Source organism: Heliangelus exortis, chromosome 15 (genome assembly GCF_036169615.1).
Source record: "Heliangelus exortis chromosome 15, bHelExo1.hap1, whole genome shotgun sequence".
NCBI classification, from domain to species: domain Eukaryota; kingdom Metazoa; phylum Chordata; class Aves; order Apodiformes; family Trochilidae; genus Heliangelus; species Heliangelus exortis.
Genome location: NC_092436.1, coordinates 16,722,752 through 16,746,577, shown reverse-complemented (window position 1 = coordinate 16,746,577; position 23,826 = coordinate 16,722,752). Strand labels below are relative to the sequence as shown.

The 23,826-nt window shown below is 47.0% G+C and overlaps 1 protein-coding gene across 2 annotated transcripts in view; it reads right to left on the bottom strand.

Annotated features, from left to right (window-relative positions):
- SIL1 (SIL1 nucleotide exchange factor) overlaps positions 1–23,531 on the bottom strand; it is an 80,441-nt gene extending 56,910 nt beyond the window's left edge. Inside the window, exons 1-4 of one of the 2 annotated variants that reach the window (XM_071758739.1) lie at positions 23,392–23,520; positions 20,475–20,563; positions 11,175–11,289; positions 7,890–8,025 (exon numbers count right to left, since the gene is read on the bottom strand). In XM_071758739.1, the coding sequence (XP_071614840.1) occupies positions 7,890–8,025; positions 11,175–11,279 (241 nt within the window). In that variant the 5' untranslated portion in view covers positions 11,280–11,289; positions 20,475–20,563; positions 23,392–23,520. Of the gene's footprint in view, positions 1–7,889; positions 8,026–11,174; positions 11,290–20,474; positions 20,564–23,391 lie in introns of both variants that reach the window. The other variant, XM_071758738.1, reaches the window with a different exon arrangement.
- Positions 23,532–23,826: the final 295 nt, after the last annotated feature.

The following is a 23,826-nucleotide window of genomic DNA, read 5'->3' as shown; positions in this document are numbered from 1 at the left end:
TAGAGGGGAGCGGTCTGAAAACAGTGTCTGGATTACATCCATAGGTCAGGGGTTAACTTAGGAAATTAGATAATAAAATTGCAAATGTGGAAAAGCATCCACTCTGGAAGAAGGCCTGACCTCCAGAGCTATCTGCCAACCTCTCCATAACCATGTGGGCAAACACATCCCAAAGCTCCATGCCCCAGAAGCAGCACTGCTCTGCCCTCAGGCTGCAGCCTGGGAAAACAATGCCCAAACAGTGACAAGAACTGCCCTGGGAGACTCAGGTTATCTAACGAGAGAACGACCACATCAGAAGGTGATCAGGAGGCACTGAGCTCAGATGGCTTCCCCCACAGCTCAGAGCCTGGGGGTGCAGCAGCCTCTCCATTGCAGGGCTGCAGAGGGTGCTGGATGATTCTGCCTCTTCCCCAACACCCACTTGGGGTTTTTTGGGGGGAACTCAAGGCTTTCCTGGCCACAGCAACAACCTTTAGGGTTTCATGGGGATGGAGGTCTGACCCATGGCTAAGCAAGCACAGGCTGAAATGCTTGGAAGGTTTGTTCCACAAATCCAGATGGTGCATTTGAAGCATAAGGGTTTATATTGTACCTGGTTATATTTGGTCAAACCTTCTCTATTTAAGAGAGTCTGGAACCTAAGTCACACTTATTGGAAAACACCTTTTCCAAAAGCTGCCAAAAATGCTGGAGCCAAGGTCCTGGTACAGCTTGCTTGCTCTGGAAAGAAGATACTCAGATTGGAAATTCAAGATAACCAGGGCTGGATGCACTCCCAAAACGCTTTCCAAGAGGGAAAACATTTTTCTTCCAAAGCCCCATTACAAGCCTGAAATAAATGCATAGACTGCTAGATAAAGACAGAGATAAAAATAGATCTGTTATTAGATACCTCTTTTTAAGTGTGGTTCATCCTTCTAAATAGTCACATCAACGTTATTAACGTTATTGCAGAAAATATAGCACGTGTGCACATAAAAAACAGAGCAAGATATTCCTCATCACCCAGCAGCACACATTTAAGCACCTCTCAGCAGCTCTGCTGCTCACAGCAGCCCTGGGCTTGACAGAAAGAAGATAAAAGAGAGGAATGAGAGATGTCTTATCTGGGAAACAGTCCCTTCTCTTTCAAAGCACTTCCTCCCCTCCAAACTATGTAAATTTAACCATGTGGATGATTCCCACTGCTTACTCTGCTGGGATACAGCTGATCAGCTGCTTCTCCTGGCTAATGTATACTTACATTGTAACACCACCAGCCAGAGCACCAGTAAAGCCAAGTTTGAAAAGATTTTGGAAAATTGAGCCTAACTCCCTCCCCCCTCTTGCATAAAACCCCAAAAAGCCACTTGACTCTCAAACACCTCCAGCCCCTGCTTTACAAGTGACAGAACACACCGTGGGGCACAGGGTCAGACACAGAGGTAGCAGGAGACACATGTGAAAATGCATCATGTCACCCTTCTTATGGTGACACCCAACACCCAAACCCTCAGCTCTGCATTAGAGAAGCTGCAAACTTTTATCTGGGCTGCTCAGAAGCATAATTAGGTTTTGGCAGAACGTGCATCACTGCAGAAGATTTTTATGACCAGCTTGGTTAATGAAACCAGTCACACCACAGCCACTTTTCATCCTGACACACCAAAAACCCATCTCAGCTCCACTCTGCTCCCAAACCCTAGCAATCCAAGCACAAAATCTAGAGGGGTTTTTCCTCACCAGCAGTGCTGCTGCCAGGAGACTGGCAACTCCTGAAGGGCCAGAAGATAACCCAAGCTTAACCTGGGTTTAGGGGTGGGGAAAAAAAAAAAACTGGCTCCCAGTTTCATTTCACAAACACTGAACCTGACACCACAAACGTGCTGGTAAAACCATGAGTGCAAAACCTCCAAGGTCAAGGAGAAGCAGAGAGGAAACACAGGGAACAACCCTGGTGGGCCAGACTGGTGCCTGGCTGAGCTGAACACATCCCACTGAGCTGCACTTTCCTGAGAGGTGCTGCAGCCCCCAAGCTCTGTGATTCTGCTTAATTAAAACCTGCAAGGTCCATGTACTAACACACGACAGCCCGTTTCTGCCCAGTTTCCAGGTATAATTTAGCAACAGGAGCTATCAAGTTGTGGAGCCTCACATTATTAAAATTTAAATACACATACACTGCATTTACAACATGCTACAAAATGTATAATCTGAACTGCATTACTACACTTGTCAATTTAGAGAAGGAGAGTGTTTTTCTATCATATGGGAATCTTTTTTTATATGCATGTTCACTTACCAGCCTATAAATTTGTTATTTGCTATGGTTTCCCATTTATTAGTGAGAACGGCAAAGGCTCTGCAGCCCAGTCCTCTCCTGGAAAAGGTCAGCTCGGTGCCCAAGGGCCCAGCCCACTCACATTCCTGACTGTTTCAGGAATTTGGACTATATGGGTCCAATATTGCCAGCATCACGTGCAGCAGCATCTCGTTGGGATGCTGGCAGCAGGTCCTGGCACTGGGGAGAGCTGTCCTGCTTCCTGCTGCCCTCGTCTGCACAGGGAAGAGATGGTTTGACAAGGACCAGGGGTGTATCCCTGGTGGGCACCTGCTTCCTGCTCAGCTCAGGGAACCTGCTGGTAAAGAAATTCCAAGAGGATAATGCAGAGCAAAGCTGAAGACAGGTAACAGCACTGCCCTCATCTGCACATCTGAGCCAGAGGGGAGGATGCTCACACAGACAGGATCTCCACAGCCCAAAGCTGTCACCCTACAACCCCTGACTCACTCTCAGGATACCTCCTGCCTGCAGCACTGCCCAGCATCCCTCCAACCTCTCCCAGTCCTGCCCTCTCACCAACAACAGCCAGGGACACAGTCATCCCTCTCACATCAGCAGCAAGGCAAAGAGAATTTGTTTTATTTTACATGTCTGCCCTCCAGTGCCCCACACCAGAGAGAGAAGCAGCACGGGAAGCTTCAGCCCTGGCACTTCTGTCAGTGTAAGGAGGAATGAAGCACAAACCAGCACCAGGAGACCAAAGATCCTGGGATACACAGGTGAGGCAACAAGGAAAATCCCTGATGATTGGGGAGCTGAGAGGGGAGGACACAAGGCAGTGAAGAGAAGGACAGGCACGAGATGCATTTAAGATCTCAAAAGCCTCCTGTGTGAGAGGTTAGATGGAAACAAGCAGAGGGAGATGTAGTGACCATAACTCTGCTTCCAAGCACTTGCAAACTGCTCTCAAGACTGCCTGGGCTTTGCTCCCTGCTGTACTCACCCTGCAGCTCTCCCTGTTGCTGGCCAGAAAGGATTACAGGAAGGCCACAGCTGAGATTTTTTTTCCCCTCTGCAAATCACTAACAAGTTATTCTACCAATAATAAATTTAAATAAATAAATAAAAAGGAAAAGAAGCATTTTAAAACCCCATTTGCTTTCCCCTGCTGATGCAAATCTGTGCTGATCTGATGAGGCTCCTATCTCCTGGATTACACACGTCAAGCTCTGGAAAAAGGAGCATACCCTGGTGGTTTAACACCATACTTCACAGCCCTCTCTAGCTCGTGCAGACATAAATATTGCAGAGACCTGCACACAACTGTTTGAGTGAGGTCTAGGTCATCCAGAAGGCAAGAATCTGGACAGAGTCATTAATTCAGCAAGCAATTAACAGGAACCAGTTCAACACAGGGGATCCTGGTGAATGGCAGGAGCAAGATATCCATTGGCAGCATTTAAAAAACCCTTGAAAGCCACCACAGCACCCACATGGGCTGTGGGACATCACTCCTGAGCCAAAGGGTCCCTCCCTGCCATTATCTTCTCCTCCTAGCTCTAAAAACCTCTTCATGGCCTCAAGCAGTGCTGGCTCACTCAGCCACTGAGACCTCTTGAAAGACAGAGATTGGCAAAGAAACTGAACCAAGTTATTCCTGATCTTGAGTCCTGCTCCTTCCAGCAACACCACAGCAAGACCTCCAAAGCAGCTTCTGGAATGACCTCCCCACCATGAACTTTGGGGTTTGGCTTTTGAATTTTCAGATTTTTGGGCTTTCCTTCAGAACTGTGTTTCCATAGGTGCAAAACCTCATTTGTGCAGCAAATGAGACAGGGGAAGACCTGAGATAAATCAGAACACCAAGGAGTTACCAACAGAGAAAGCAGCCCGAGGACCTTGGAAGCTGCAGCCATGGATATTTAAATGCTGAGCAATGTATTATCAGCTCCCTGCTGAACACAAGATGGTTTCATCTTTGCCCAAGCAGCAACAACAGCATGCTCACATCAACTTCACTCTGGCAGCTTGATCAACAGCAGCAGTCATGGCTTCTTATTTTTTAACTGCAATATAATTAGGCACTTAAAAAAATGACTCCAAACAGTACAAATGCTGTAGAGTAACTGCAGGTATCAGCACAGAGCTCTGCAAGCCAAAAGTTTAACCACAGCTAAAGGTACAAGCCAGGAGAGCTCCTGAAACATGTGCTGTGCCCAGCCAGATACCAGACCTGCTATCCAAACCTGAGAGAGCTCCAGTGTTCCAACATTTCAGCTGCCAATGCAGGAGCTTCCTCCATTTCTCCAGCCTGCAGGGAGCTGCTCGGGACCAGGGAAGCCTTGCTGTGCCCCAGCACTGCCTCCTCTCAACTGGAGCAGATTGGGAATATTTTGGTATTTCAGGGAAATGAGGCCCTTGCTTGGTCCACCTGGACTTATAAACTGGACACATTAATCCCCAACTTCAAGCTGTCAGTGTCTGCTGTGCCAGGGAGCAGGGAAGTGCTGGTGCCACAGAGGTGGGCAGAGCCTGCCTGCAGAGACACTGCACAGCCCCAGCTCCCTGCACTGCCAGGCCCTGCTAACAAGACAATTAACCCCCTTTTTCTTTCCCAATTAAACCCTTGCCTCTTACACCCTTCTTCTTAATCTTCACAGCAATGCCTTCTCAGAGGAGCCACTTCTGACCCAAGAGTCAGGAGGAAAATCTGCTGCTCACTCATGTGTTTAAATGGTCAGAACAATCCCACTTGCAGTTGTCATTTGGGGCTGATGAATGGAACAGAAGGAAAAAAGGTGCCCAAATAACAGAAGTAGGTAATTCCCAGGAAATTAAGCATCCATGTGGTCCAGGATGTTGCGGGGCAGACTTGAGGTCACCTGGAAAGGTGAAAGAAATGCTTTTATATCCAAACCCCCTCAAAAAACCTGCCAAAGACGACCGCCAACACCATCCAATCCTTCCACTCATCTCCAGCATCCCAGTGACTAAGGATCTACCTCTGGTTGCTGTAACCATCAGGCAAGATCACCTCAAAAACCAGCAGGTTGTTTCTGTGTGCTGACAGCCTCACCTCCTGCACTTGGGAGAGGCTAAATGTAAGCTGCAACAAAAAATCACCTCTACTGTGTTTCTCCAGAAAGCTTCCAACTCCCAAGGACACTGCCAGCTCTATCCCCTGGCAAAAAAAAGCACTCAGAAAAGAGACCTTGGAGGAAGTACAACTGCAAAAGATTCTGCTTCTGTCAAGGTGCCTGAGCATGAGAAGGGTTCTGAGCACGGGTCTGAACCTTCAGAGGACCTGGCAATCCTACTCAAGAAGCCCCAAGGAGCCTGCAAGTTCCTATGGACTCCAACCACCACCAGAGAATTAAAAAAAAAAACCCCACAAGCTTCAGATTTCTTCACTGTTTCCCCAGACAACACAAAAAAAAAAAAAAAAAAAAAAAAGAAGCAAAATAGTGGAGGTGTTGGGTGATTTCCCAAGGTCCCATATCCTGTCTAACCCAGCCACCCCTGCTGTATTATTTAGTGCCAAGAGAGAAAGCAGCAATGCCTAACAAAGTGTCAAAGGACTTGGGGAAGCCTCACTGACCTTTCCACAGCCTGTCAGCTGCTTCCAGACCGGTGGGCAGAAGCAGCAACTGAGCTCTTGGCTTCCAAGATTACAGGTGATGGAGCTCTTAGGGTAATTGTCTCTCTCTGTTTCCATCCAACCACCTCCAGCAGCTGGAAGCACACTCTGAGGGCAACAAAGCACTCGACCAAAACCCAGCTCCCACAACCACCCAAAAAGGGCTGTGGGTACTGAAAGCATCATCTTTGGTGGAGGGATCTGGTTGAAGGTTGAGGACTCTGCTGAGGTTTGAGGTAATCAGCAACAGGGAGTTAGAAAACCAGCAGAGTCAGACTGGAAATCCATGTTTAAAAGATGAGCAACTGCGGGAGGAGAAGGAGGCACAAAAAGCCTGTGCTGGAGCTCTGACCACTGTTTGAAACTGAAGATCCAGGTTTTAAATGACAACATTTGCTTCCCCAGGAGAGACTGTCCCTGTTTGCTGCAGGGATGGCAAGAGGAAGGTGGCACAGGGACATGTCAGGAGGGCAGGCAGCAGAAAGCAAACTCAGGAGCGCTGTGCTGAGGTTCACATTGGCTCATGAGTCACAGCCCCCACACAAGATCTGGCCTCAGAAAAACCCACCAGAGACAAAAAACAAGGCTGGCAGGGAGAGACCAAGGAAAAGTCCTCTTTTTGACATGTTTCGACCCAAATCTGCACGCACAGCTGAAATGAAGATCTGTAGTGACCAGCCAATGAGGCAGGGCACCATTTCAGCCTTTTACAAGAGTAATTGAAATTCTTCTCCACTGTGAATGCTGACAAGCTCCCCACTTCCACAAACCCTTTGCTGGAATTGCTACAAAAATCAAGTGGAACAAAAGACACCCAAGCAATGGGGAAAGTGCTTCTGAGCAAAACTGGCAATGATGTTTATATAATGACTGAAATAATATATATATATATATATATTCACATATTCTGCTTCAGCAGGGGTGGTGGGGATCTGCCAGTCTGAATACTAAGCAGGGATACCACATGCCTTCCATACATAATGGTACAAAAATGGAAGATAAGTATATGCTGCAGCTTTGTGAAATTTAGGGGGTTTTGCTAGACATTTATGTTATACAAAGATTTACATTTGCTATAACTGGCAGAAATTTCAAGACAAATGGATCCCATATTTATTCATTTGGTGATAACACTGAGCACAGGATAAAGCTCTTTTAAATTCAGAACACTTTATAAAAATTAATTCCTACTTAGTTCACCCTTCTGAGGTGGGAAGGTATTACACCTGCATATACATGAGGACACCAAAGCACACAAGTGGATTAAATACCTTGCCCAAGACCCCAGAGACAGGCCTACTGATCATCCTAATTGCTGAAATGTGTGTGCATACACGCATCTGTGTGTGTTTAAACAGGCTGATCCCCTCTGGAGCCTTTCCAGAGCATGGGTTTTTGCCTACTCAGTTTGTGTTTTCTCACCATACATGTCCCAGACACATCTAAAACATGATACCAACTCAACAAAAAGGAAGAGGGTTCTGTTGTTTTAGCTGGGTTTTTTTTGTGGGGTAGGAATAAAAGCTGGATTTCAAACAGCCAAGGCCCAGAAATCCCATTGTTAAAAAGCTGTACAGTGTTCCACTGATGAACTTTAACTAGCCTGCCACCCAGCAGAACCACACCAGAGCAGAGCAGACCTGGGACACCATGTGCCAACAAATCTTACAAAACCTGTCCTTTGACAAGTGTGCAAACAGAGAAAGAGCTTCTGGGCTGCTGAGAGAGACATCACCACCTGCAGCACGATGGGCAGCCCACCCCATCTGCTCAGGGAACCCCAACACTTGGGCATCCCCTCCCACTGCCAGCTGGCTCAGTGAAGGTCCCCTGCCCCTCTGCTGGGTCCCTGGGGCTGGACCTCTTTCAACACCAGCAAAATAACATTGTCATGGGAACACTCCAGTGCTCCGAGTTCCTGCAAGGTTTCTGCCAGTGCTCTCGGGGGGCTTCAAAGGGACACGACTAAGGAGTCATCAGCATTACCTGGACGGATGGTTTGCCACTGGTGTGTGGGGTAAAACACTTCCAGGTCTTCAGGATCAGCATCATCCTCTCCTATTGGCTCTGTCCCACTGTCATCTTTTATGTCGCTCTCTTCTATTTTTGTAAGGGCAAACTCCTTTTGGATAGAAAAGATTCAGCTCATTAGCAATTGCATCTGGATAATTTAGTGCTGGCTGAGAATACAAAATTTTTTCCCTTGCCAGCAGATTTTTTTTTTTTTTTTTTGTGACATCTGAAGATTCTTTCCACATGGTTAAATTTAGATTTAAAGTATATTAAAGGTTAAACATGCATAACTAGCATGACATTTGTGCTGAACAAAGCAACGCAGCTTATTTCCTATTCCAGTGCAGGCTGCAGGTTTAAAACAAGCTTTTGCAGAGCCTCACCTGTGTTACACCCAGAGCCAGGAGCCCAGACTATTATTAGGGTTGTGTAACATTGCAAAACCCTGCTTCCCCTTGCTTAAAAATATGTCAAACTTTTCACTTTTCCAGCGGAATTTTTCCACACGAGTGGAGTGCCTCAAGCATTGTTTGGTTTTGGTTTTGTTGGTTTTGTTTTGTTTTGTTTTTAAATGTACTTATTTCAGGCTTGGAGAAGATTTCAGCTAAAATAGCTCAGTTCCTTCCAAAATAGGACAAAGGGAAAACACACCAAATTGTCTACACAGTAAAAAACAGGAGCATCTTTTTCTCCACCTGTTCCTGGTGCCCTCCAAAGTCTTTTAAAACAACGAGGCAGAGATTTAATTACCACCTATGGTGCAAAGTGACAGAGGTGTGGTGGGTGAGCTAGCACAAAAAAAAAAAAAAAAGGATGAAAGGCAGGGAAAAAACCCTCCTTGCTGTGAGGGAAACCTCACTCTTCACTGGAAAATCTCCCTAGGGAGCTGGTGGGAGACATGTAATATGGCAAAGGAGAAAATTATTGGGAGTGCTTAGTAACAACCTGGTAGTATCTCCCACAAGCTGCTAACTGCTGGGGAAGCAGGGCTGTGCTGTTCTGCTTTTCACAGGAATAGATAAGCTGGTCCAGGCTAATCATCCAGACAGCTCAGTTTCTGTTGCAGGGAGGGTTATCAGCTTCTGGGATCACCAAAGACTGAATAATTTCAAATAACCAGCCTATAGGGAAAGATTATTCCTAATTGTTGGCAATTAGAGCAAGAGTTACAGCTCAGGCCAGGAAGTGTTTTGATATAAATCCTTGGAATGTTTTCCCGGGGAAAAAAAAAGAAGTCAATTAAGAGGTTAACTGGAAATTAGAGGCTATGTTCTGCCTTCACTTCTTCCACTTCTTGGAAAAAAATGTGTGCATATTTTCTGGCAGAATTGGAGTGCTTTGCATATAAATATCCATTATCCAGCCTAGGAGAGTGTTTCTGAGGAAGAGAAATGTCAGCCAGAGTGAAACAGATACCATTGGCAATGACAGTGGTAACACATGAAGATGGTTGACAAAGCTATGGAATGTTTTTATTGTCTCTGTCAAAAGGGACTGAAATTTCAGAAATACACTAGAAAACAGAACTTAAACTCCTGCCTTTGCTAAGTGTATCAGAGGCTTGAGACTGATGAAATTATGCCAAATGGTTAAAACTCAGTAACAATCATAAGCATAAAAGGATACTGATAAAATTTCTACTGATAAAAATCACTGTTAATGTTTTCTGAGCCCAGATGCAACAGGACTAAAATAAATGAGTCAGAGCAGTTATTATTTAGCTTATTTACACTAGTATATTATTATCCTAGAGGGGCTTAATGATACAGGCCACCATAGATTTACCAACAAGTCTCTGACTGTTGTATCTGTTCAAACACATAATGGAGATGGCTGGTTGTTTACTGGCTCTGCCCATGCCGTGGTCCAAATGTTCAGTAAGGATAAAAAGATGTGACTCAGTTCATTTAAATTCCACTGCTTGGCCCACAACTGCTTTGCAATACCCCATTTTCATTAGTATTTCTGGCACAAAAATGGGCAACACCACACAGGCAATTCTTCATTTATGCAGAAATTAAGTAGAAGAATTTTGGGGGGTGTTTTTCGTAAGTAAAATAGTAGAAAGATGTTTTCTAGAGAACAGAAATTTCCTTTAAGACAGCAAAGCCTCCTCGCTGTATCAATCTGAAATCAACCACAATAATCTGAACAGCCCCAGCAGGGAGGGTCTGAGACAACCTGCAGTCTGTTTGCAATAAAGGAGGGAGGTGGCCACCACGGAGCCATCACAGTGAGTGCAGAGCAGGTGATGGGAGAGTTTAACCACCCGTGGCACTCATCCTGTCTGCACCTCAGCATCAGGCTGCCTGCCAGCTCGGGCACCTGGCCCTGGGTGGCTGTCCCAGAGCTTGCTCTCCAGCTGGGAGGATTGCTCACTGTCTCCAGCTTCCTACCCTCCCTCCCTGAAATAAAGATAAATTATCTCATTGTGATATGGCTCCAGGTGGGTCGGAAGCAGTGCTCTACAGTCCTTATTCTGCAATCTATCCCTCCTATTTGCTCCAGGGAAGAGCAGAGCCCCCAGGCAGCTGCATCACACAACTGACAGACCAGCAAAGTGCAATCCACAGGCAGGAGTGAGGGGCCACTCATCCCCTACACCAGAGTTCCTGCTGACCCACTGTTCTAAGCCACAGTATCAATTGACCTAAAAAACATCCCTCCCCAGCAGGGCCTGGTGCCTGGGGCTCAGCAGCAGAATCCAGACCAGGGGGAATTCTGCAGAGCTGTACAAGTGCAAAGGGACAGGCAGCATCCCCCCACCTTGCTTCAGAACAACACTGCAAGGGGCAGAATCCATGCACGTAGGATGCAGGGACCTGAAAGGATGCTCTTCCAAGCCTGACTCACTTGCACTGACTCAGAAGCACAGTCAGAAACCTGAGGCCACCTCTTCCACTCTTCTCTCAATGAGACCACATAATTAGCTTTGCCTCGTGCCATGAGGGGAGCATGTGACAACTCCAAATAGAAAAACTGACAGAAGTGCTGCCCGAGCGGCACCATTCCTGCTGCAAACCCTCTGGACTGAGCATATTCAAGATTTCCTGGGAGGAGGCAAGCAGTCTTAAGAAAGAAGCCCTTCTTGAAGCAGTTCTTGAAGACTCAGAGTTGAGCAGAGGCAATTCACCCACTGCTGCAACACCCCAGCTGCTCCTACCCAGGGCTCAGGCACGGCTGTGGCCCCAGCAGAGACTCTGGTGGCTGGACACCTCTTTGCAAGCAGAGGTCTCAGTGGGCTCAGCCAACACTTACGGGAACTCTGTCACTTAGGCTGGACCAGGAAAGCAGCAGAGGAAGCACCAGGACCAGCAGGTTGACTTTGGCGGCAGCGAAGAGGAGCCGGGCCCAGTGAGACATTGCCACCTGCCTGAAATGCAGAGAGAAACAAAACCAGCTGTATTTCAGTCCATGGTTTGACAGGTTTCAGCATTCTTTACACAACAAGCTGCAATGCAGCCTGGGTTCAGGGATGCAACACAGCAGGAAACACAACACCTCCAGGTGTTAGCAGGTGGGTCTCCCTGGGACCGCAAGGGGTGTCAATTTTACTGCTAATGGAGATAGTGACAATGCCAAAGCAGCTTATACTGACCCTGCAGGGGCTCATATCTCTCCTGGAAAATACAGAGATCTGCAAGTCTTGTCTATAATCACTGTGTTGGTACCACGGATGACAACACAGAAAAATAAAAATCAGTGCAACCCCACAAAGGCTTTTTATGCCCATAGTAGCTGTGTTAATTCAAATTAAACATAAGTATCAGCCATCAAAGGACTAGGGGGCTACCTAAATCCATTTGGGGTCTCTTTTTGAGGGAAACAACATTTTGCAGAGATCAACAAGATTAACTTCATGATTCCTACAGCTCAAGAGCCCACCTGAACTGGGAACCCCGGAGCCAGCTCTGCCTACATTTGTCACCATGAAGCCACCCTGCCTGACCACAGAGAGGGGACAAATAAAAAGGGTCCTGCTCCTGGGGCTGCCAGTCCCCCTGGAAAGGAGGTGGTATCCCCATTCCTACATGTGGAACTAGGCACACAGGTGCCCTCACTGCCTCACAGCACGAGGCTTCAAACCTGAGCCTTCAGCTCAGGCTGGGGTAGGGAATGGAGCAGCCTGCCAGCACACAGCCTGCAGAAGTATTTCCTTTGATTGGCTCTAAATTTACATGCTGCTAAATTAAACTAAATGAGGTCTTTTGAAAGAAGATGGGACTGATTAGTTCCGTTCAAACACTCCTTCATTACTCATCCCTCCATCAAGTCTGCTCCTACTCCTATCCAGGTTTTAAAGAATGTCCTCCCATACATGCAGTCCTAAATATCTTTGTGTCCCTGGTGTCCATCAGGATGTAACATCACATGGCACATTTTTTTACTTCCCTGAAGCACCCGTCTTCTCTTCCACAAAGCAGAAAATATGCTCAAAGGCACAATCAACACCAGCTCCTGCCACTGAAGGGCCTCTCCCCCAAAATACTGGGGGACACAGAGGGAATGAAGTCCTCTCCTTCCATTCCTTTACTGCTGTTGTGTCTCCGCACTCCTTGACTTCCCTCTCTTCCTGTTTTTTTGCTTTAGTCAAAAAAAAGAAACAAAAATCACTGCATTATGCTGGTCAGTGGTGGACATTTAGGGAAAAGCAGCAGAGCAGGGAGCACAAATAGTAACACATCTCGTGCACTTCTTTATCTCCCAGAAACGCCTGACCCAGGGTCTTCTCAAACTCAAATCCACACTAATTGAATTGTTGGTTTTGCCTTTAATTGCTTTTGGAGCAGATCTGGACTTCTGACACAGCTGGTCAGCAACTCGTGTCAGTTCCACTGCTTAAATCACATCATTCATGAAAATATTACCTTGTGTTTCTGACCTGGAGCTTGATACCCTCCTTAGACATTCTTCTCTTTTCTAAAGGGTCAAAGAACCACCCACAAGCCTTTATCAAAGAACAACCAAAGCAGAAGCAAGCTCTTTGTTTTCAGAAGACAGGCAAAGACACCCTGTGGCCAAAGCTTCCACCTCTCTCCTGGGGCACTGCCACTCTAACACCCAGGCTCCTGAGCTGGAAAATCCAGAGCAGAGCTCAGGGACTCAAACCCCACCAGACCAATGTCCCCTCCTGGCCAATGCCACAGGGAGAACCTCAGCCTGAGACTGACAAAACATACAGACCTCCCCTCACTTCACCTTAGAACAAACTGCTTACTTTTTTACTTAGGAAACAGTTTTGGGGTTGGTTTTTAGTTACTTTTAAAATATATATATAACTAAAAAGAAAAAAAGTGGAAAAACTGGAATAATGAAAAATAGATGTATCCCCAAAACTTTACCTGCAAGCCTGGAAATAAAAAGAGAAAAGAAGAAAAAGAAATTCAACAAAGCAGTGGCTGAAAGAAAAGGCACACTCCCATAAAAATAGAGCTCACGTGTACTGAGAAGGCTGGAAGCAAATGACAGTACAGCCTCTTTAAAGCCTACAACCTCATGCCTGCCTGGAATATGACATCTGCACAACAATTAGCAGTTTGCTTAGGTCCCAGGTAGGCAGAAGGAGCTAATATGTGAAACATGGGGGTTTGAAGCTCCAGGAGAGAAGCCTGCTCAGGCTGACATCTCGTTACGAGACCGACGTACACAGAGGGTGTGAAAGGATTTCCAAACCAAATGTTCTGTGGATAAAATGCATTTTTAGAAACAACCCTTACAGCTTGCAGAGCAGAATGGGTGGCAGCCATGATCCCACCTGTATGGGGAGCATTTGCTCTGATTTAAGGACATTACTTTGGATCCAGCAGCAGCAGCCAGGTACAGCTGCAGCCTGTCAGCTCTAGAACAGCTACAGGAAGAGCACAGATTCCACATGTGCAGAGTGGCTCTTGGGTTTTTTTCCCTACCAGTCCTTTTATGTCAAAGAAAATCAGCTACTAGAGAAAAAGAGCAAAGGGTCACACTCCAAGAAGCCTCCAAATGCTGTTCTTGGCTTCACAGCACAGGGAGGTTCTGCTCCACAGCTCCAGAAAACCCCATCCTACACCAGCAGCCACCCAAACAACAGCTTTGCCATTGTGTTCTCTACTAGCAAGGACACTTCTCCTCATTTTCCTGGCTGTGCATCAGTAAGTGCTGCACAGCCTCATGATGTGGCTGCCATAGGTGACAGTTCAAAGCAAGTCAGTAAGAGGAATATATTTCATTAATGCCTTGTCCTGCTAGGAACACACCACCCTTTCATGTCCTTCCTCCAAAGCCCATGCTGCATACCCTGTGCCACTCCAATAAATCCATCTGAAGCCTCATCTGAATTCTGATCCACTGCTCCAGGACTGAGCACAGACATCCTGGAGAGTTCCTCAGGCCGCTCTCTGGGCTCTGGTGTTACAATAAACTAATCCTTGTCCACATCCAGGGAGCAGCATGGGAATTATAAACCTGGCAAAACAGTCTGCATGGTATCTGTCGAGAAGGCCAGAGGTAATGGAAGCACCGAGAGCACAAACAACTCACAGAGGTCCCCTTGCCAAGCACCAGGGCAGCTCTGGAGACCAATCCCCAATGAAAGATAGGGGGGAACACAGCCCAAGCACCCTTCAGCTGAACTGGTGACAAAGACCTCCAAGCACTTACAGTCTCTTAGGCTGAAGCCAAAGTTTGCCAGGCCATAGCAGTTCAGGGAACTGTTTTGAAGACAGACGTGTAAATTGGGATGGCTGATTGAAGAGGTGTGCTCAGGACACACCACAATCAGTGTCAAAATCCCTGTTCAAACACAATGTCACTGCAATGCCACTGGCACCTGTGGCCAAGGCCAGCATGATGTGCTAAGATGCAACACAACAGAAAATGAGAAGGAAATTTAGCTGACCTGACCTGAAAATTTCCTCTTCTGAGCAATAGGGTCCCCAAGTCTGTAACAAGCACCTGTTTTTTGCTGACTTGCTATTGAAGTGCAGAGCAGTTTCAATCAGAGGCCTTGGGAAAGTCCATGGCCAGCAGCCCCTCCTCCTCCTCCCACGACTGTGCAGCTACACCAGTAGGAGAAAGAGAAGATTTTAATCCAAAATTAAGGCTGTGAGTAAGAAGAAACAGCAGGTGGGCAAAGGCAGGGTTACTAGGAGGCCACAGGACACCCTCCCTTCTCCATTCATTACAGTCAGGTCTGCAGAACCCTCTGCTCCCAAACAACTGAGCAGGACCAACCTGCAGCCATGACCGGGCTGTCCTCTTCCCAGAGGCACAGACACAAAGGCTCTCACAAACCAAGCTGGAAAAAGCCAGCCTGGAAATACTCATGTTTGGGTGGACACACAACCATGTACCTGCTTCACAGGTTAATGTACCTGCTCTTCTATGTGTTTGAGCACACTCCTGCCACAGAGAGAGATCTGGATCAGCAACACTTCCAAAAGGAGCCAGGAGTAAAATTTCCTCCTCATTAAAGCCAATACTAAAACTGCAAAGATTCTGGAAGACACCTGAATATGCTTGACCAAAGAGCTAGATCTGAATAAGAATTAATAATAAAAACAGAGTAAAATAATAACAATGAGCCTAAAGCCTGGGCACAAAGCATGCACAGTGACAGACAGGACAGCGAGCACCCTTGTTTGCAAACACCCTGCTGCACAGCTGCTTTGCAGACACACCCATTGACTAAAACTATGAAACTGCTTTAAAAAAAAAAATTAAAACAAAAAAATCCATGTTTATTCTCTTGCTTGCTTCTCATCATTTACTCCTAACAGGACTCAGCTCTGGTGTGCTAAAAACACTCCTACACAAGGGAAAAGTTGTAGGAACACCTTCCCGTGTTTGGCTGCCTACAGAGCACCCACGCAGTGAGAGGCTCTCAGCTTTGCAGGAATAAAAGGCAGCTCTGATCCACAGCACCAGGACCAGGACACGGGCACGAGTATTGGCATGGGGAGGTAGGAGAAAGATAACCAGGGTTAGAAATGTGTTTACAGAGCCTGGAATCTACTGTGCAATCATGAAACTTTTATAAGCACCACTAACAAATAGCAACAATAAATATTAATAACCCCTACAGGCTAGCTGCTCAGCCACCAGCTAACATCAGCCCCTCCAGCAGCAGCTCAGCCATGATACCACCTAACGTGGGTCTTTCCTGGGTGCCAGCACAAGGACCAGCAGGGCACGGGTGTACCCGGGGACAGCACGGCAGCACCCGGCCTGGCTCTCAGCACCTTACTGGCACCAGCCATGGCTCTGCACAGGGCCAGAGGAGTGGGCTGTTGGGGTCGTTTATGGATAAAGCCAGCATCACCCCTCCTACTCGACCACAGCAGCTCTGACCCTGTTGTTTGTGTAAACAACACCACGGAGTTTCATGTTAAACGTCGCTGAGTCTCTCAGTTAAATACGCCTAATGAATCCCTGAGAGTTCACAGAAAACATTGCTCTCCAGAGGGCAAGAGTACAGCTTTATCCTTGGGTGGTTTGAGGTCTTAGCAAGGCTTTCATCATCCTGGCAGAGGGGGCCACCCTCCACCTGGCTCCACAAGACCCCCAAGTCCCGGGGCTGCAGCGGTGTGCATCTCCAGCAGTCCTCAGATCCTCCAACTCCTCAGAGCCCTGGCTCCAGGATGGAGGAACCTTCTGCTCCACTCAGAGGGAGCACACAACAGCAGAGCACACCTCAGAGATCACAAAACTCAATTTATCATTTATTATTTATTAAAAAAAAAAAAAAAAAAAAAAAAAAAGCAAAAAAGCATCTATCTGAATTCCTGGCAGCTGCTCTTGCACACACGACACCCTCGCCCCACAGAGCCTTGGGGCCAGCAAGCACCCTCAAGTCCATAGCAGAGCACAGGGGCTGATCTGCACCAATTTAAGACTTGCCTGGAGTGAAGAGATGTGCAGCAACCTTCAGGACAAACATCTTTCAGGAAAAGCTGCCACACGGCCTGACCTCAGCCCAGTAGCTTCCAGTGGCTGCAGACACCACACGTGGAGACAAGTTTTGGCACTGACCCCAAGCCAAGGAGTAAGAAACCTCAGTGCACCCAGAACCAGGCAGGGAGATGAAGGGTTTGCAGCATCAGGGTCAGAGGTATTTTTCCTGAGGCAACGACCCTGTCGTTTATGCATTAAATGGCAAAATTATTCTGCTGTTCAGGAAGAAATAATAATTACAGTGGCCTCCAGTCTCCAGCTCTTTCAGTCAGTACTTAAAGAAAGAGCAAAAAAAGGACCAAAGCAAACAGCACTTCCACAAAAATCTCTGAACTGGCTTTTAGTTGCAGGACAAAAGAGGATCAGCTGATGAACCCATTGTCCTCTCTAATTTCTGTTTCGTAACAGCAGCCAGGCACTGCAGGCAAAGCACTTCAGGAGGCAAAGGACCACTCGGGTGGCTGAGCAGACCTGACCTGCAGCCTCCTGCCTCCCCAGTGCTCCAGGTGTGCCTCTGCTGCCCAGAAACGTGCTGCCTGGGGGGCTTTCTTCCTTAATTGTAGGGCACAGAGCACAGAGCCAGCCCGGGCATCTGGGGGGCTCCATGTGCCTGCAGTGCTTCCTGAGGGCACTGGAGGAGCTGGCACATTCATGGGTCCAGGGACACACAGGGCTACGAGATGCTCACTCAAAAAACACATTTCTAGCACAGATAACTCGCTTTCTAATCAAGAAATCAGTTTTGGTGGAGATTTAGAGAGGGTTTTTTTTTTCTCTCAGAAGGATTAATAATAGATGGACAGCAGGAAGGAGAAGAAATTAACGACGATAGTAATTCTTCCCAAAGTCACAAACAGAAGTGATTCCTCACACTGAGACAACTCTGAAAAACAAGATTAAAATGCTTGGGGAACCTATCCTTGAAACTGCAGGTAACAGAACAGATAAAATCTATTTACAGTACCTCACAGGGGATGTGTACTTTTTATTCTTCTGAGGAATGTAATAACCCACTCCTCATTACAGAGCTAAAAGGATGCCCTAAAAAGACACTTAAAGTGTCTTTAATAGCAACTGGGTCCAGTTCCAGGATGCAGGCTCTCCCCTCCTGCCCTCCACAGCAAGCACCTGCAGCAACACCCAGCACATCAGCACCATGAATAATTGTGCAAATGGCACAATTTCAGAACCAGCATAAAGGAAGCTGGAATGGGAGGTGGGCTCAAACAACACTCCCTCTGCTGACCCTTCCTAAGAGGAGGAGAAGGAGGAGGAAGAGGAGGAAGGCAGTGCCTACCCCAGCTTCCCCAGCTGCCAGCTACAGGCTGCACCTCCAGTCCCTGCCAGCAGAAACAATTTGTCATGTGTCAGACCAAATAAACTCTTAGGAGACCACTTTACTCCCCAAAGCAGACGGCTGCCAAACTCCAGAGGAGAAATCCAAGAAACCTGGCTGGCCTGTGTCAGAACCAAGTGTTACACACACCAGCACCCTCTTCATTTTTAACAGACACGGCTACAACAGGATCTGCACTCCTGCACGAGGCAGCATTGATAATCTCCAGTCTTAAAAAGAATTTGATCTTCGAATTACCATGCCAGGCTGAAGCTCCTCATTGTCCAGAAACTTCACACTCCTCAGCCAGCAGCCCAGCATCTTGCTTGTCCTACAGAGGTGTTCAGGAAGCAAGACTGGATCATGCCAGCCAGTAAAGTGAGGAACCCAAATCACTGGCCTGCCCCTGCTAAAACCAGGCTCAAGAGCTTGCTGCTCTGCACAGAGGGCAAATTCCTCAGCCCAGGATCCAGCCACTGGATCTCCAAATATTCCAGATGCCAGTGTGCTACATCTGGGGTCAGACACCTCAGCCCCACTGTGGCCAGAAAAACAGCTCCTTCCACAGAACATAAATAATGACCTCAGAAAAGTCTGTGTGCCCAAGGTTCCTGGGGGGGAGCTTGACCAGCAGACAGAGAAGCAAAGCTCAAAGGGGGAGAGAACAGGAGACAGGCAGGAGCTCCACAGGGAGGATGAGAAGTACAAGGTACTGCCTTGAGGTGCCAAAAAGCAACTGCCTGCCCCAAACCCCAGCAACAGACCCTCCAGTGACATATTTCAACAAAGAAAAAAAGGGAAAAATCAGGAAGCCAAAAGCAAGGAACAAGGGAAGAACAAAGTGGCAAGCACAGGACATTCCCCTTGGTATTGGCAGCACCAGCACAAACCTCAACTGCACGTGTTTTTTTCCCCAGAAATTATTTAAAGAGCATCTGATGCTTCATGATAAATTCTATTTAGGCACCATTTTATCTGCAGCAGGACTCCTCTCCAGCCACAGGGACTGGCATCAAGCACAGGGCACCATCTTGCCAACCTTACTTGGAGAGGATTTTTGTTTCCTCTGAGCACCTCATCCAGCACCACCAACCCCATCCGTGGCTACGTGCACCAGGAGAGCTGCAGCATGCTGGTGGCACAGCTTCCAACAAGGAGCAAAACACAGACTGTCACCACCACGCAGGAAGTGTTAAACTGAGAGCTCCTGGAGGAGGAGGTTAGCAGACACAAGGCTGTCATTTACAGCCAGGCTTTACAGGCACTTAGAGCTGCGGAGATGCAAGGTGAGAGCCAGGTTCCCACAGCCTCTCCCAGGCTTTCCATGCTCCAATTTCCACCCAGCAGCTCTCTGGACAGTGACCCAGCACAGGTCAGCAGGCTGTGAGCAGAGCCAGTACCAGGCATCTATTTGCAGGCAGGTTGAGGAGGCAAAGCTTTAGGCATCAATCCAGGACACAGCTTGAACTCACAGCTCTGAACAGAGGACAGGGGGCCATCCTCTGAGAAATTTACCTTTTTTTTCAGCCCTCTGACTTGGAGAGATTTCAGAGAGAAATCAAAGGGCTGTAGTGCTGTGGGAGTTCAGGGCACCCCCACTGCTTTTCTCAGCAAATTCCAGTTATGTTCCTAAACAATGGAGAATTTCCCAAACACAGAGAGAAAAACACTTGCACTACCCACCAGAAACCAGCCAGAACCCTGCGATGCTCCAGCCAGCAACCTGACTGCTCCTCAAGCCATGCTCTGCACAAACCCAAAGGAGCCTGCTTACATCCCATGACTTTGTTTACCCCAAGAACACTTGTACAAGTGCCACACTTGTGAGTGCCATGATGATTCCCAGCAGCCTCCTGCTGCCATTGAACAGGCTTCCCAAGCTTCTCCCTGCATACATTTTGTACTCGATTACCCTACACTCTCTGGATGAAAAGGAACAAAACACACTCAAGAGCCACTTGCTTATTCCTGATTTGAGTACAACACTGTCAAATGCAACAACATCAGTTTTGCTTCCCCTGCTGGCACACACCACACCCAGCCAGAGGAGACAAGACAAGCATCTCCCACCCAAGGAACCAGGACCTCATACCCAGCCCTTGGGTTTTGTAACCCCCCCACAAGCCATAATGAATTAAGCAACACAATATTCAGAGCTAAGCCCAGAGCTTGCAGCAGAACCTCACTCACCCTGCTGGAAATCCTCCAAAGCATAACAGGATTTTTTGTGGGCAGGAGAAGATCAAGAAAATTAATTAAGTCAGAGTAAGAAGGAAAAAAAAAAAACCCACAACCTCCCTCCAAAGAGAGTAACTGCAGTAAAGCAGCAGTCATGTGCAGGCCCAGTATATTTTAAGGGCTATACATTCTCACTTCCACAGACCTGGAAAAGAAAATGGAGTGAGTTTATTCAGTATGCATATTGTCCACCATTTGTTATTGTCTGTCTACTGATGCTTACTTGAAAAACAAAATTTAATTAAAGCCCACAGCACTGCATAGCCTGCCTTTGAAATATGCCCACATTAGTGGATCATTACAATAAATGAAATACAGCTTCATATCATATTTTTCAAATAATGTCCTCGAACATTTACAAATTAAATAATACTCTAGCAGAGAGAAATTAAGAGATGCAGTGCTTAGCAAGGGCAAAGAGATGTTTATAGATGAAGTCTAAAATGAAACATGGAGGCAATGAGGCAGAGAGGTGCTGGAGGGCTCTTCCAGACCTTGTTGAGAGAAATCTCCATGCTAGAAACAAGGTGAAGAAAGAGACTGGCAGTGTGAGCAGAAAGAGCAGTGCCCCCACACCCCCCCAAGGATGTCAGCAGGGTCTGGGGGGTGCTGGCACAGCCTGCCAAGGTGCAGGAGGGCTCACACTGCACCTACACATTCCCTTAAGTGTCCTTTGGAGACCTGGATATGCACAGGTCTTAGGGAAGGGAACCTTTGCAACTCAGATGAGTGAAAATCCAGGCTGAGAAAAGGGATGCAGAAAGGTGCTCTTGTGGCAGGATGAGAAATAGGCTGCTAATATTTACCAGGAGTGGAAAACAAAGGGAGCTCTGGTTTCTCAGGGTAAGTAAAAGCACAAGCGAGTTCGAGAGTCAGCGCTGGTCACAGCAGTAACACCTGATGGTGAACAAATCAAAGCAGCATGTTAAAAAGCAAGTGAATATTGCATGAGCATTACAGCTCAGGCTTGAAGAGATCCAAGATTTGTCTTTTCCTTAATAGCATCTGGGACAAAGCCAAGTGTTCTTTGACAAATTATTTACTCCGCAAGATCATCTCCCCTAAACCAGCACAGCCCTTTACTGCATCCTCCTTCACCCCAGCCTGAAAAAAGCTGTGCCCTCCAGCTCCTACAGCCCCATCTCCATGGCTGAGGCACCAACAGAGGTACCAACTCCTGCAGGAAGGCAAACCTGTCCAGAGGAAAGGCTGAAGGTGGCAGAGGTCTGACTGCAGCGAGCCCCAGGGAAAGGTGGGCTGGCACACATGGCACTGGGAGGCAGGGCTTTCAGAAGAAGCAGAGCACGGCAGTCTATAAGCAGGCTGGTAAGGAAGAAAAAAGCCTTGTGAGGGCACCCCTGGATCCTTTTTACAGGGAGATGATAAAAGATTTCACATCTGCTGCCCGTGTCAAGGATCAGCAACCGACAGCTGAATTCCCGTAGGTCCTGCCGAGTTCTCATCAGCATGCTGAATCTATTATTTAGAGGAAAAACGTTCAGCCTGGCATATAATCATTAGAAGCTGCCAAGTTTCAGCCCATGTGAGGCTGCCCCTGCAGAAAGAATCCTTGCCTGTGAATCTCACCAACTTCACATCACAAAATCAAAATGCAGCAAGAGGGGAGCCATTACACGGCACCTTACTGGTCCCAAAGCCAGGATGAGTATTGGGGCCCCAGGACAACACACAGCACAGGGCAAGGATTGGGGAAGAAATGCTGGAATATAAAAAAATTAAGCTCTGGATCCTTCCTAAAGATAAAATACAGCAGTAGAGGGGCATTAAAGGGAATGGCTTGCTTGATAGGAAGGAAAGGGCACAGCCCTGGCACCTCAAAGTGCTTCTGCAGCTCAAGGTTAACCACCTACTTTGCCCTAATTTCTGAGTCTGCCTCTCTCAAAAGCTGCACCAGGTAATTAGAATCATTATAACTATTATTAGACCATAATATTATTATAGCATTTTTGCTACACTTGACATCTGTTGGCTGATAGATTTAGCTGGTACATAAGAAATAACTGCGCATAGACTTCTTGCAAATGAGCCCAACATGGAAGACATTAAAGCTTTCTGCACTGAAAAAGTTAATTTTATGGCAGCACGCTTGAAAAAAAATTCTAAAACCAACAGTTAAACCTTTAGAAACTCTCATTAAATAAACTATTGGGGTTTACAGCAGGCAGTTGTTAAAGAAACCCTGACCTTTCTTTAGATCCTTAAAGGCATATAGCTGGCTAAGCATCTCCTTCAGAACAACACAGGCAGCTTCTTCCCACCTATTCCAGTGACCCAGATTTCCCAATCATCCTTTCACCTTCCCTTTCCTCCCTCTGCAACTCTTGAATTATTTGGGCAAGGAGCCTGACTGTGCAGAGAACCAGTACAATCAGGACTCTTACAACCTGCTCACTGAAAATCCCATAGAATTACCACCAAACACACATCTAGAATACAATACAGCTTCTTGCATCCCATGAAGCCCAAAGGGCTTTGCAAACTGGACTCAGGATGCAATTTATCCACCACTGAGATTCAGTCATAATCCAAAGTGGAACACAATCTTTCTTCCAGTATTTAACTACGTCACACACCCTCCCAGAGGGAAGTAAGGAAAAATGCAATAAAACCAACATGAATGCTTTAGGAGGCTGAATTTTCTCTCCTGAAATTGAAATTTGGTCAGGGCACCCATCATCAGCTGTGAATCAATAAAGGAGAACAAATATTTCATTGATGATGTCCTTGAAGCACAACCTGTGGCCAAATACCTCAAGCTATCAGTCTTGAGAGGTTAAAGAGATGAGAAGCACAGAGGTGCCCTGTGCTGTCGTTGTATTCAGTGGGGCTTGAAATTCACTCCACAGTTACACCAAGGTGCAAAGGAAGATGGTATAGTGGGTGGAAGTGCACTTCAGAAAAGGATAAGCCTCATAAAATGCAAAAAGCTGAACACAGCAGCTCAGTACTTACAGAACTCAGGAGTGGTTAAGAGTTGGTCCTGTTTGGACAGTCACTTTTTTTCCACTTCAGGGTGTTTCAGATAAACCAACTCCTGCCTCTTAGCTGAGAGGTGACCAGCAGAGCCTTGGTGGAATGAGGTATGGTGCAACTGCTCCCACAGTGACACACTGTTTGGGGGTTAAAAATGAGTGTAATTAATTTTTCCAGAACAAATCATTTATAATATTTTTTCCCCCAGAGCTGAGCACACACACACACACAAGGAACTTCAAATTGCTTGAGGAGAAAACCATATTTTTACTGCCTTAGTCACATACAGAGAAGCTTAGCTCTCCCTGAGGACAGACCTACAGAGAAGCAAAGGGGAGCAGGACACTGTGGACACAAACTGCCCCCTGCTACCCAAGGGGAGCTCTGGGTGAAAAGCAGGGGTGAGCAGCAAGA